This window comes from Astatotilapia calliptera, chromosome 16 (genome assembly GCF_900246225.1).
Source record: "Astatotilapia calliptera chromosome 16, fAstCal1.2, whole genome shotgun sequence".
Taxonomy (NCBI): domain Eukaryota; kingdom Metazoa; phylum Chordata; class Actinopteri; order Cichliformes; family Cichlidae; genus Astatotilapia; species Astatotilapia calliptera.
Window position 1 is genome coordinate 4,671,976 of NC_039317.1, and position 14,849 is coordinate 4,686,824.

Sequence of the window (14,849 nt, forward strand, 5' to 3'; positions counted from 1 at the left end):
ATTTTACTGGCAATTTCCTTCTCGGAAGTGGCATATAATATAAATAATCAAATAAAAATAAGAAATAATAAAATACATTGCCGCAACACTATCATACTTTAATGACATTTTCTATATTTCCTCATTTGTGACAAGGTCAAAATTTTCATTTTCAGATTTCTGAATTTATTGATTTATTGATTTCAATTGTTAGTAGAGTGGATTTCCTTATCTTTTTAAAACATGTTTGCTTCACTAGTGTCATGCTTAAAAATCTGCAGAGTGATAATAAGTTTAACAGCATTTCTAAACCAAGAGTAAAAAAGGGCATACATCAGTGGGTTTAGACACGAGTTAAAGTAAAACACAATGATCAGAAAAAATGTAGATGAGTCATTGATCACATTTACTTCAATAAGAGAGTAACAGTAAAACGGAAGGTAACATGCGAGAAACACAACTACAAGAACTCCAAGGTTCCTGGCTGCTTTCAGTTCAGATTTGTTTGCTTGATTGCTTGAACGTTGAAGTGTGACAGCTGTAACATGAGAGCGCATGGAACGAGCTTGAGACACAGCCACCACAAACACTCTCATATAAAGAACTATGATAACAGATACTGGAAAAATAAAAGATAACACAAGATCAATAAACCCTGCAATATCATTAATGACAAACACACACTCTCCATAACAGGAATTATACCTGGCCGGCTTAATTAGAACATCCTTTGTTAAAAGACTGCCGTAGAAGGTTGAACAAAACCAACACAAACAAACACAGAGTTTGACTCTTGCCACGGTAATTCTGGTGGGGTAATGAAGAGGGTGACAAATAGCTACATAGCGGTCAACTGAAATGAGAACTATGTTCCAAGTTGAAGCACAGAAAAGACCGGCTGTCAGATAAGTATAAACAGAACACATAAGATCACCAAGTACCCAGCAGGCCGTGTTTCTAATTATTTCTAGTGGCAGCATAAGGAGACCAGTGAGAAAGTCTGAGACAGCCAGAGAAAGGAGGAGGATGTTAGTGGGTGTGTGAAGCTGCCTAAGGAGAGAGAAAAAAAGAATATATTACACATTAATAATGTAAAAATGTCTTCACTAATTCCATATGGTTTTTAAGACTTAAACTACAATTTCAGCTGAGAAGTTAATTTCTGCCTGAAGTAAGAGACTGAGATGATGACGAGAAGGTTTAGAGCAGCAGTGAGCAGAGAGATGCAGCACAGCACAGTGTTCAGCAGCACAGCTTTGGACCAGTGAAATGTTGGCTTCCTGCAGGAGCTGTTGAGGAGTTGTGGAAAACAAAGCTCGGCTTCTTTCTGCATCTCCAAAATCATACAGCTGCAGCTCTCTGATCAGAGCTTCTTGTCACATAGGGGATTTATCTCGCCACACCTCCACACCCCCTTCACCTCTCCTTCTTCTCTTCCCTACCAACAGAACCTCATACACAATCAACAGATTGTGGTTCTGTTTTATTGTGTCCTCCAGCAACGTACTGATCACTTTCAGTCGTCAAGAACTGAATGACAGTGGCCTCAGCCTGAACGCACACTTTACAGCATCCCACCCGAGACTGCAAAATGATCAAGCACTCTGTGGGTTATTTTTGGGCACAGGAAGCAATGCAGATGATAAAAGAAACACTGCAAAATCTCCAGTGTTAAATTGACACTAGAAAGTGTCTATAGTTGTCCACTCTTTTGAGTGTTAAATTAACACTTTTGACAGTATTAGATTTCTAATAGTAACCTAGTCAGTATTAAAGATTAACAATGACTAACATTAGCAGTGTGTTTTTTCTAACACTGAAATGTTACCAGCATTTTTAGTTATTTTCCAGTGATAGAAAATCAGCACTACTCAGTGTTAGTCATTGTTAATCTTTAACACTGACTAGGTTACTGTTAGAAATCTAACACTGTCAAAAGCATTAATTTAACACTCAGGAGAGTGGACACATAGACACTTTCTAGTGTCAATTTAACACTGGAGATTTTGCAGTGTGGGCTGCAACCAACTCTCTCTTATCCATGTGCATATGCTGACCATCAACATAAACCTGACCAGCAACGGGCTTTAAAGAAGCTTTACTGAAGCCTTTGACAAAGCAAGGGCAGCTGTCGAGCAGGACCACTATGACAGTGTGATTGAGGTTCAGGGCTTTAGCAGCAAGGACCTGTTTAGTGAGGAGTTGTAATACTGTAGTGGCAAAGATGAACAGCTGGAGGCAAGAGACGAGGCAGGATGCTATGGTGTGGAGTCCAGAGCAGTTGTTGGGGGAGGATGAAGTGTGAAATCAGGTTCATTCGCCTGGGATTCTTGAAGGCTACTGATCTAATCCACCCATTCACAGCCTCACTGTGGTCCAGATACATGTCAGTAAGAATCTCATGGAAATAAAGAATTATTTCTCAAAGAGCTTATACTCCTCTTCCAGGCTGACATCGTTATGTGGTTGTGGGGCGGTTGTCACCACCCATCTTGAGGAGTTTGCCCCCTCACATATACTAATGTGCCACAAACATGACTTTAATATCACCAATCATTCCCATTTTATTACGGTGTATCCATATAAATGGCCCACCCTGTACTATGACCACAGAATATGTAGATGAATGTGGCGGTCTGTGGCGTGGGGAGGCAGACACACCTGAGTGGCATGAGTAAACATGCCACACCTGTACTAAAAGAATGAACTAGGTCCTCACTGTTGTTGTTATTAGCGTCTGTGGCTGTGAGCTGCAAAGCTGCAACCAGTGTGTAAACAGTAACAATAAGAAATAAAGTTTGTGAAAAGCGTAAAAGTGGGTGTGATTCCTGTCACAATGAATTACTGTCTACATATTCTACAACAAATGCAGTATCTCTAAAGTGACAATTAGTTTCAAAGCTTTTATGAAAAAAAGGATAGAACAAGGCATAGATCACTGGGTTTAAACAGGAGTTTGAAAAGAACAGACTGATCACAATGAGCGCTGTGATGTTTACAGAGATTTTATTTTGAAAGGTCGAATGTTAGGCGGAAGGAGAGGATAGAAAAGAGGGACAATGAAAAACGGTAGATGAACAAGTTAGCGCTGCAGACTGTGTTGCCGCTGCAAGCCTGCGAATTAAAGAATGGAACTGAGAAATACTGAAGGTGTCATCATTAATGTTTGAGGCATGCAAACATTACAGGAGCTACTGAGCTAAAGTCCTCCCTTATAAGAGAGACACAGTAATATGGGCAGAAACACAGTAGAAACACAACTACAAGAACTCCAAGTGTCCTGGCTGCTTTCAACTCTGATTTGTTTGCTTGATTCAGAGAACACTGAATTGTGACAGCTGTAACCTGAGAGCGCATGGCATGAGCCTGAGACACAGCCACCACAAATACTCTCATATACAGAACTATGATGACAGTAATTGGAAATATAAAGGATAAAACAAGGTCAATAGTCCTTGCAATATCATTAATGACACACTCTCCATAACAGGAATTATACCTGCCTGGTTCAATCAGGTAGTCTTTTGCATAAAGACTAATGCTGGAAATAGCATAAAACCAACACAGACAAACACTGAGTTTAACTTTTGCCACAGTAATTCTGGTGGAGTAATGTAAAGGGTCACAAATAGCCACATAGCGACTGATATTAGAACTATGTTCCCTATTGAAGCACACGTAATGTTGCCAGTCAGATACCAATAAAGAAAACAATTAAAATCACCAAGTATCCAGCAGGTGGTGCTTTTTAAAATTCGTAACGGCATCAACAGGAGACCCACGAGAAAGTCTGAAACAGCCAGTGAGAGGAGGAGTATGTTGCTGGGTGTGCGAAGCTGCCTGCAGGGTAACAGAAAAAATAAATAATACACATTAAAAATGTTACATTGTTTTTAGTGAAAATTCCATTAGTAGAAATGATTTATTAGTAAGGCATGATTCAATTCTTGTTTAAAATACACAGAATGTGCCAAACTAACTTAACTCATCACTAAATTAAATTACAGTCTAAAGATAAACCTCACCTTTCAGCTGAGGTTTATCTATGCCCAAGGTGGGGCAGCGAAATGATAGTGATAAGATAGTTGAGATTATGTCATATGTTAATTATGTCAAAATGTATTTAGTGAAATTGTTTCCTTATTAAGACACGGTGAACCTTACACAACTTAACAGTCATGGTTGAGCCAAAGACATTTATTAGTTTCACTTAATGTATTCTTTGCTAATTCCAATGATGCAAATCTCACTTTTCATATATCTAAACCTTAATCTAAGTTAATTTAAAAGTTGGTCTCTGCCTGAAGTGGGAGACTGAGATGATGGCCAGAAGGTTTAGAGCAGCAGTGATAGAGCAGCAGTGATCAGAGAGATGCATGACATCACAATATTCAGCAGCATAGTTGTGGAATAGTGAAGTGTTGGCTTTCTGCAGGAATTGTTGAGGAGTTGTGGAAAACAGAGCTCTAGTCCTTCGTGTATCTCCATCATCAGGCTGCTGCATCTCATCAAAGCTTTTCCTCACAGAGCTCATTTATCTATTTTGTCCTTCACCCACCAGTCCCATCCCTCCTCTTTCTAATGACACAACCTTTGGAGCTTTCTTTTTTTCAAACTCGCTCTCTCCCACAGTCAACTTATAAACCTTTATTTTTCTGGACTCAATGTTGAACATTTCTATACAAGCAGACACTTGGGTCATAATTGTTAACCATCTTCATCTTTTTTTTAACAGTACTAAAATGGGATGACTATTTTATTTTCAACTTATGTCTGCAGATGATACTACAGGCAACTTGAGCAGACAAGCCTCATCTTCCTATTGAAATCTGAACCAGGATAACCAAAGGGGATCACTCAGTATCCAGGAAATCACAGAACTGTGTTACGGAATAAATATATATTCTTAGTGCTTATTTTCTGTTTATAATGTTTTATAGAGGCCAGTGTAGAAAAAACGCCACTTTGAGTTAGAATGTGTGCTAAAGGTCACAGAGTACTGTGTAAGACAGGAAACTGCAGAAGACGCTTTGTGCAGGCCTGCAGAGTACAGGAAGTGAAACTAGAGTGCAGCGCAGCAGTTGTTTTGATCAAAACCATGTGTGACGTATGACTGATTATGTTATGCTCATTTGGCTTGTAATGCTTCAGATCTGCTCAGGATTTAGCCTGTGCACATCTACTTTTCCAGAAACGTAGACTAAAGAGGATTTTTGAGCTTTGACCACACTGAGTCGGGTTTTTTCTTGGTCAGTAAAAGAATATAAAGGAACCGGATTTGATCATTGGTGCCGTGAACCCGGATTCTTTGACGGCTGAGAGGACCAATTTGGCCATGAGGCAAACAGAGGACAGGTCCAAATTTAAAGTTAAGCACCACCTGTTAAAAAAGCAAAGTGTGCTTATTGGAGGAATTCTAAATTATCTGTTCGCCGAGTTGATGATCTTCACAGTTAAATTGGCTCAGTTGTAGTAAAATTAAGCTAAATTACAAAATTTGTTCAGTGGATTTCTGGTGAAATATCCGTGGTGATTTTGGGAAATTTGTGATAATAACAGTAAAGTCTGGGGAAATATCTGATGAAAATGTATTACTGTTAATGTTGGGTTGAATTTTAATGTTCATGTGTTGTGTGCAATGTTAAGTATATTGTGTCAGCCAAGAGAAAAGAGATTAGAGTAGGTAATTGATCACTTGTTTAAGGGATTTGAGTTCCCGTTTTGGGCAGAAGGCCAGGCCTGGACATCAGTAAACTGGTGGTTAGAGTCCCCAGTGGTGTTTGAAAATTTATTTAAATTGATTTAGGACGGGGAGGGCGATCCCTAGGAGTGCACACAAGTTCAGGGGTGAGAACCCCCTCCTTGCTTCGGACGTGTGGCAAGACCCTGCGGCGTCAGGATTATCTCAGTTGGCCACTGCCAAGACTTGGGACCTTGGTTAACGGCCAGTGGTCAGGGACCACTTTTGGTGCATTGTTTGAGTGAAGAGGCCGGGCCTCGAGCATGACCACCTCAACATAGAGTGGCTGGTAAAGTTTTAGGTGAGAGATGCTGGTAAAGTAAAGCTTCCGGTAAAGCTGCGGGTGGGGGAAACACTTTTAAATTAAAATAAGACTTAGAAATCAGGCCTCTGTCCGGGACAGAAACGGTTTAATCGATTAATTAATTTGGACCTGGGCTCATAGGCTTTTAAAGTTGTCAAAATTGTGTAGGGAAAACTGGTACCAGTACAGGATGATGTAAAGTGTGGTAAGGAAATTGAAATAATGTATCTTGGCATTTGGTGTTATTTTGTTATACGTATAAACGTGTGAATATATAGGAAAGTGTAAAATTGTTCTTTGGATGCATGATCAAAAGTGCATATTGTTTTGAAAGTGTGATAGAAAAAGGGTGTGGCTTGTGTAAGAGAAGATCTGCTAAAGGAGCTGAGTGAATTGTGCCGCAGAGCTGAGCTAAAAGAATTGTTATGTGTGTGGAAAAACTGTTAATTGTGCTGAAGATATCCGCTTGGCATCTTTCTTGGCCTTAAGACAACAATTCTGATGGCTAAAGATCCAAACGGGACACAAAAAAAGAAAAAAAAATTGTGCTGAAGGAATTCTGATAAACACGTTGAAGACTTTGATGTGAAGGATTTCGTTTGGTTAATGCTTGCAAATGTAAAGACCTGAGTATATATTTGTGTGAAGCTGCTCAATTTGTGTGTGTGTGGCTGAGGGTGCATTCTTAAAATGAGTACATTAAAAATGAGTAGAGTTACAGAGGGTACAGTATATAGAGAGTGAACATAAAACAAGAGTTCGATTAGGTTGCAGAAATTGATGAAATGGAGTGAGGTGAGGAGTGTGTGTGAAAACCGCTGTGTGTGTGTGTCTGTGACAGGAAGTGAAATGTTTGCAGGCAGTTTGATGGAAATTGCCTGGTGTGTGTGCAACGTGAGAGAGAGAAAGATGTCTTAAAATCTAGATAGAAGAATTAGACAATGAATGTGTTGATAACTAGGAAAATTATATTAAAGAAATGTCTTAGTGTGTTAATACAGGTGCCCATGGACTTGGCTCAACCTCCTGGATGAGTACAGTGGCAAAATGTTAGATTAACTTAATTGGGACGACAAACAGGCCATGTTTTGGCTGAAAATTTCACAGCTTCACCTTTCATCCTGTCTTTATCCTGAGAAGAAGCTGTGAGGACGGTCAATCTCTTCCTGAAGACAGAAGACAGGCAGAGCAACACTGTGGACTTCAAGAATTAACAGCAGGCAAAAGCAAAAGACAGCAGGACTGACCTAAAACTCTGAAGGTTCCAGGAGCATGTATAAATACCATCATTGATGGGAAACATGCGCTCTGATCACCAGCTGGGAAGTGTACCAGTGACATCATTGTGTGGATGGACTTGATGGGACTGTCTGAGGTTTATGTTTGCCATGCTGGGAGTTAAGCGGCAAAAGAGACTGAAAAGAGGAAGAGAGAATAACAGAGAGAAAGAAACAGCTGATTTGGGCCTGTGCTTGCAGGAGATTCGGGAGCACACACAGGCAACTGTGAGAAGAGTAGATGAGGACAGGGGAGAGGTGAAGGCTGGACGTGTTAAGGTGAGAGCATATGAAAATTGATGCTGAACTTGTGGAGGTTTAGAAATGTCCAGAGCATCGCCACAGAAAGGTAAATAAATAAATTATAATTTAGTGATGTCCCATAACATATTGTTACACTAGTAAGCAAAACTTTTCTGTGATTAATCTGGCAGATTTTCGGGGTTTTGTTTTAGTAAGAGTTTTTCTATACATGGACATGTCCAGAACTGGGCCCATTATTTTTGTAACAGTGCACTTAGCGAAAACCTGTCAGGTGTCACCCTTATGGTGATGATGTTTTCTGTTTTGATGACTTAGAAAAAAAAGAGCTGATTATTATTTTTTGTTCTAAGCAGGCCTGCAAGATTGAATTAACATTGTTGTGAGAGCAAATATAAGGTGAGCTTTTCCAGATTACAATGGGCTGAGGAGACAGCTACCTATGGGGACCCGATCAGTCCAAAATCATAAACACTTGTTATTCTTTTTAAAATGATGACGTCATCTTCCTGGTGATGGACACTGGAAAAGGTTGCGCGCAGGACTCTATTATCAGTAATATCTCATGTGAATGCGGGTGAGTGTGTGTGCATGAATGTGTGTGACTGGGCTGTGATGGACTGACGATGGGGACTAAAGTGTTGACTGACTTGACACTGAGACAAAGACTGGACCAACGTTAGGATGAGTAAATGTTGACAAATATTCACAGAAAAGGGTGGATGCTGTTAGGTTTTGTATTGTTGATTGTCATTTATGCTTAGAAATATTTAACCATATATGCTTAGAGGTGTATAATCAATTGTGTAGTGATAGGATGTGTGATCTTTAGCAGGCTACAAAGGCTTGGTGTGCATTCCAGAATGCACACCTACATCCTGGGAGCATGGGAAGAGGTCGTACCTTGTTTTGTTTTATGGTAGGATTAACGTAGTTGAGTCTAAGTGCCTTTTACATATAGATGAACTGTTGGATTTTCCAGACCCAAATTTTTGATATCACTCATGTAACCATTAACCATAGCAGGCCACTGTAGAAGTCAGTTAAATGTTATAGAGCAAAATAGTCAGAACCAAAACAATATTTATGAATTACATAGGGGATTGGTAGACTTGTCACATTCAAAATACAGTTATGGAATAACAAACACTGGTCCAAGTGACCCAGGTTTTTCCCTTTAAAATAGTCAATTATTAAAAAAGAGAGCACAACCGGTAGGGGCATGCGATCTGTCAGGGTTCCTGGGTTGTTGACCCAGTGTTTTCCGTTTTGTCATCTTCAGTTTATTTTCACATCTGTTTTCTGTGGCAGCATACCGCCTGCGTATTGTGTTCCAGTTATTCCCACGTATCATTAGTCAGATTATGTTCAGCTGTGTACTCACCGGTCTTTCATTATCATACTCACCAGTCTGTGTATTTAAGCCCTCTGTTTCTATTCGTTCACTGTCGTGTCATTGATGTTACGTTGTCCTTCCCGTGTGTTCCCTCAGTTCAGTCAGCCGTTCAGTTGTCTAGCCAGTCAGTGTCCGTTCACCCTCTGTTCACCCACTCCCTATAATAAACCTTCACCTACCTGCCAGTCCTGCGTTTGGGTTCCTTCTTCCTCGCCTCCACACAACGCCTGACACGATCGGACATGGTACAGCAGGAAAACAAGAGCAAAGTAAGAGAAAAAAATAAAAACGGGGTTCTCAAATGTGAAGTTCATGTTAACACACAGGTTTTGTTTCTAGGTAGTTCTGTGGATGTAGGCTCTGGGTGGAGCCAGGAGTTCAAAAGATTTGACATGATAATTAAACTGATTTCATTTTTTAACACAGGTTTGCAGGCCCGGAGCAAATATACTCGAGAGGGGAATCGCTGAGGTGTTCTGAGGAATAATATGACCAACCTTTTTCTTTTAATTTCGTAGATGTGGTGAAGCCTTTTCATTCTGTGTGACACATAAAATGTGTTGGCATCTTAACCTGCTGCTCCAGCATGCAACAGCATAGAGGATGGCAATGGGGTGAACAGACTCACAGAAAATCATAAGCATTGTCCGACAAATTAAAACACCCTCTATGAGCAATTATTTGACGACAACGGGAAGGAAAAACTCCCTTAAAGTGGTATTTAAACAAAAAAGTAACAAAAGGCAAGTGAAGAAGAAACCCTCAGTGCATCATGGGAATCCTCCAGCAGCCTAGTCCTATTGCAGTGAGGGTTCAAGGTCACCTGATTCAGCCCTAAGCTTTCAGCTTTATTAAAAAGGTCGCTTTTAAATGTAATAGAGTGTGTCTGTCTCTCCTATATATTTGTTTAATATCCACATTGAAGGACATATCCTGTTTAAAAATGACTCCAAGACTCCTTACAGAATTATTGAAGGCCAAGGTAATCCCAGAGTAAGTATCTGGTTTGCCACTATTTTCCTCAGATTTTCAAGACCGAGTACAATAAGTTCAGATTTATCTGAATATAGAAACAGAAAATTAGAGGTAACCACGTCTTTATGTCTTCAAGACATTCCTGTACTTTAACCTGGTGTGCTATCTGATTCATGGCTAGATGATGCTAGGGGTCATCTACATAGAACTGAAAATGTACGCTATGACTTTCAAAGATACTGCCTAAGGCAAGCATACATAAGCAGAATGCATAAAGTAAACAGCGTTCATCCTGGCACAGGACTTTGTGGTACTCTGTAATTAATCCTACCGAGTGAAGAAGACTCCCCATTTACATGAACAAATTGGAGTCTATTTGCCGCGTTCTGATATAATTCATATCACTGAATAGCGATGACTAGAAATAGAGAATCGAGACAGAAGCACAAAATGGACCACTTTGGAGAACCTGTCAATTATGGAAAATATGACAAAGTTGCTAGAGCAGTACGGCAAGCCGGTGACAAAATCTAAGGCAATGTGAGACCAGGGCTGACTTAAAACCGTTAAGGGGCGTAAAAAATGCCAAAACATATTTGTATACATCACCTTCTAAAGAGAGTCACTAAAAGCATTTTAACAAGGAAATTGTCCTTGCGATCAAAGTGCGCTGTGTGGAGCCAGTGCAGCACATGGGAGTGTGCGGTAGGTGGAGCAAATAGCCTGTGAGGTGGGCCGCAGCTGGATCAGGCTCTTCTGGCTGTGCACAGCGCACCAATGTCTTGATTTCCCAGGTAACAGCGCCCACTACACAGGATGCAAGTAAGATATGCACTGGTTTCGATGATTCAGAGGGTTCTTCACAGTTAATTCATTCAGTCCTCCAAAATCTATACAAGGCCTGAGTTTATCATCCTTTTTGCTCAAAAGAAAGAAACTGGTGGCGAGAGGTATGGACCAAGGTAGATTTAACCTGGCTTCCAGTGACTCCTTACTGTACTTTTCCATAGCTGTTTTTTTTTTTTTTGGGGGGGGGTCCAATGAGATTGTCGAAGTGGCTTGAAGTGGCCGGTACCAGCTGTGGCTGCCAAGCCTGTAGTGTCTTGTTGCACTAAAAAACTTTTTTGTCATTTGACGTTTTCCTCAAGCTCTCATTATGTCAAGCTTATCTAAGAAGCTAATCTAAGTTTTAGCTAATCTAAGTCTTTTTATCTTGGTTCTAAAATGTAGGTTGTGATTCTTTGTAAAGCTGTTCTGTTTTTGTTTGTATTGTTGTTATTTTATTTTCATTTATTTCCCTTTCCATTCCTGCTGGCACTGGTAGCCAGGCTCTTTGTCATAACTTTATGAACACTGTGTGAAGCAGTTCTTTGTCCACCTCTATATTATACAAATGGTAGACTAAGGACAATAGCCACCTGGCAAAATTGGGATATGCGAAAAGTTGACCCTGAATAGACCTTTTGACCTCTAAATAATCCCCCCGTAGTCCCCCTGTACCGTTAATAACATTGTTTTAGTTTTAGCCTTTATCTAGGCTGAAGTCGTTCAATGTCTTGAGGACTATGCTGCCTGTTCTCAATGGTGGCAAGTTCAGTATTCTATGTGGCAGTGCCACAGCACTCTATCACTCTCCTTCTTGGTAAAATACCCCTACGCCATACACAGCCTGGAGGTGTGTTTGAGGTCACCAAAAGATGCTGTGGTACCCACACTGGTTCAATGTGCCTTCAGTTTTGAATTAATCCCCAACAGTGTATTAGTGTATTTTAATGTTAAGACTAATATCTCATAATTAGCATCATATATTTGTGTTTTGTCTTTTACTGCACACAGTGCATTGTAGAATAGTTTTGAACTCACACGGATACTAACAGAAACAACACTTCCTCACAACTTCCTCACAGGAATGTGGCCTCGATCATAAATCTGCTGTTATAGTATGCACTATAGGGCTTTGGAGTTGACGTCACGCCGCAATGCATTATGGGAGCGCAGCGCCATTTTCGGGGTCTACGAATCAACACAAACACACTGTGTTGGAACGACGACTACAAGAAAGATGCTTAAAAGCAGCTCAAAAGAGAATGAACTGTTTAGAGACCGATTGCGTCCAGAGGCGAAGCAGCGGTACTTGCAGAAAATAGCGTGCATTGGAAATGTGGACCCGTATGAAATACGGCCGTGGAGTAGAAACCCTGAAGACCAACCGCTATTGACGTAGCCTGACCTTGTCTGTGGAGTCAGCGCGTACAAGTCGTCATTCAAACAAAGGTAAGTCAGCTCGAGTACTGCGAGTGAAATGCTTTTGATTTCCCTGCAAACATTCACATTAGTGCAGCAGTTATCATTCAAACAAAGGTAAGTCAGCTCGAGTACTGCGAGTGAAATGCTTTTGATTTCCCTGCAAACATTCACATTAGTGCAGCATAAATTCATTCATGAGGGGAAATTACAGTGAGAACATGTGAAGGCTGTTAGAGGGATAACATAGTGAGTTCAGTGCATTGATGAGACATTGTCCTGAAGGATTGTTGTTCTTTATGGTTAAAGAAATTGCACCAATTTATTCATATTTATTATAAATAATTCTAATTATACATCTTGCTTCCATGTTTGTATCCTGTGTCACTAAAAATACATTGTATTTTAGTTTTATACATTGATTAATGACCTGCAGAATCTCCTTATCATATTAAGTGATTCATAATTGTCACTTTATGCTTTCTCCATCTCTAAAGTGATGACATCCTTGCATTACATACTTTAGGTTCATTTTCTGCAGGCAGGTTTCTGACAGAGAACAGGCAGATTTAGAATATAACATGCAGCGTTCTATAGATGGATACATAAAAAAAATGAAAAATTACATGTATGTGCTAACTTTTTTATGATAAAGTAGATTAAAGGCATTTATGTCAGCCTTGGCTCATTAGTTCTTGTCTTTAAATGAACTTTGTCTGTGTGTGTTTCAGGTCCTGCACTCTCAAAGACTGAATGAACCAGCATTGCAGCCATGGGTCACTGTGAGCATCACAGGGAAGGTTGAAGCCGCCCACTGCACCTGTAAGGCCGGAGTCGCGGAGACCTGCACCCACGTCACTGCTCTTCTGTTTAATGTAGAAGCAACAGTGTTGATCCGTGGCACAAGGACTGTTACAGATGAACCTGCATACTGGGTTTTGCTGGGTAATATGACCAAGATACAGCCAGAGGTTGGCCATAAGATAGACTTCTCCTCTTCAGCTGCCCAAAAAAAGGCTCTCAATCAAAACATAAACAGACCATCTGTAGTGACAGGGAAAAGGAGCCGTCCTCAAAACAGAAAAATCCCACCTGCTACTGTGGAGGAGTTGTCACTGCTATTGGATACTTTGCTGGAACACAGTAAAGCTGTGGGTTGTGGGAATGACCCATAATGTTTTATCTAGGGGTCTAGATTTATGCCCGTAGTGCACTGCTGTGTAAATAATTAGCATTTACTGAATATGTACTGACTGAGTACCACTGTTCAAAAGTTGAATAAAGAAACAAACTAATTTTTGCCTCTTTTTTTTTTTTTTATTAAAACCACCTTATAGAACATCACATCAGTTACAATGTAGAATCCATGTCATTTATAGTTTACAAATGACAAAATGTTTACATAAAATCATGACAGTGTTTACATGATATCACCCACTACTAACATTATTTACTGTATCTTTTGAAAAAATACAGCAATTTTAACAGCACAAGACTTAAGAATATTTAACAGGAGCAGGTTTCATTTTTCCCTGGTTTTATTATCACACTGTTCACCAAACGCAGCAAACCTTCACCATCTTATCCACCTCTTCACCCTCACATGGAAGAAGTAATCTGATTGGCATGGTGGTATGTTTGAAGCAGAAACCAGTCACGATGTTTCATCCATTTCATAGGCTGGTTTGCTGCAATAATGCCAAATAATTAGCAACTCTATAAATAGAAGGTAGTTCTGCAAAATTACTCAGTAGGATGTTTGTTCTAATTTGCTATGAGCTCAGAGCGCATTGAAAATAAAACTAATAGGCTATAAAGAGTGATATGAACATATTTAGAACTTACCGGAATGAAAATGTCAGGAGCACCGACAGATATTTGGAGATGGAAGAGAACTGGATATCAGCTCGTCTCACAGCTGCTATCCAGACTAGACACCTTCGTTTGGTAACATCGATACACGAGCTGCCTCATGTTGCTTCCAGGTTGGGAAAGAATGAAAAGATAAACCATTTTCAAGCTTATTCTCTTGCCGGTCGTGTGATCGAGCATTGCAGCCGACCACACAGCAAATACGAACCATGGCTGTTGTGTGTTACTTTGCTCCCTTTTCACTTGCGCTAGACCCCCAAAATGGCGGATCGGGCCAAAATACTTTCCACGCCCACCCCCGTGACATCACGCTCCAAAGCCCTATACCCCCCTTTTTAATTCTACAGACCTGGGGGAGGAAAGAGGTGGTTATCATGGTAATAGGAGTGTTGCCTATAGAAGGGTCATCTCCATATAAGGAGATGTCCAGAAAGTTGAAGAAGAAGAAACGTGAGCCCATATCAGACCTAAGGCTACATTGAACTGTTTCAACCAATCATGTTCACGTTCACCTTTTTTGCAATGCAAAAACACACGGAGGGTGGAAACAGGATCCCAAATGTGGACTTATCAGTCCAAAGCACAGATTTCCACTGGTCTAACATCCATTCTTTGTGGTTCATGCCCCCCCTGATGAACCCTGACAAGGCACACCTGTGAAGTGAAAACCATTTCAGGTGACTAAATCATGAAGCTCATTGAGAGAGGGCCAAGGGTTTGCAGTGTTGTCAACAAAGCAAATGGTGGCTACTTTCAGGAATCTAAAATATAACACATGTTTACAGTTATTTTTAAGCTTTT

At 40.3% G+C, this 14,849-nt stretch overlaps 1 protein-coding gene and 1 pseudogene across 1 annotated transcript; both read right to left on the reverse strand.

The window, feature by feature from the left end:
- Positions 1-215: 215 nt before the first annotated feature.
- LOC113007267 (trace amine-associated receptor 13c-like) lies at positions 216-1,324 on the reverse strand. The gene is made up of 2 exons (XM_026143660.1): positions 1,146-1,324; positions 216-1,029 (listed from the first exon to the last, which is right to left on the reverse strand). The coding sequence occupies exons 1-2, from the start codon at positions 1,322-1,324 to the stop codon at positions 216-218; spliced, it is 993 nt and encodes a 330-aa protein (XP_025999445.1).
- Positions 1,325-2,836: 1,512 nt separating this feature from the next.
- On the reverse strand, positions 2,837-4,467 carry LOC113007268 (trace amine-associated receptor 13c-like; annotated as a pseudogene).
- Positions 4,468-14,849: the final 10,382 nt, after the last annotated feature.

Excerpts from the sequence above, each read along its gene's own strand:
- LOC113007267 (XM_026143660.1), bottom strand. The coding sequence starts at position 1,324 with ATGATTTTGGAGATGCAGAAAGAAGCCGAGCTTTGTTTTCCACAACTC. Across the intron at positions 1,030-1,145 it reads ATCTCAGTCTCTTACTTCAG|GCAGCTTCACACACCCACTA; the intron begins GCAGAAATTAAC and ends CTCTCTCCTTAG.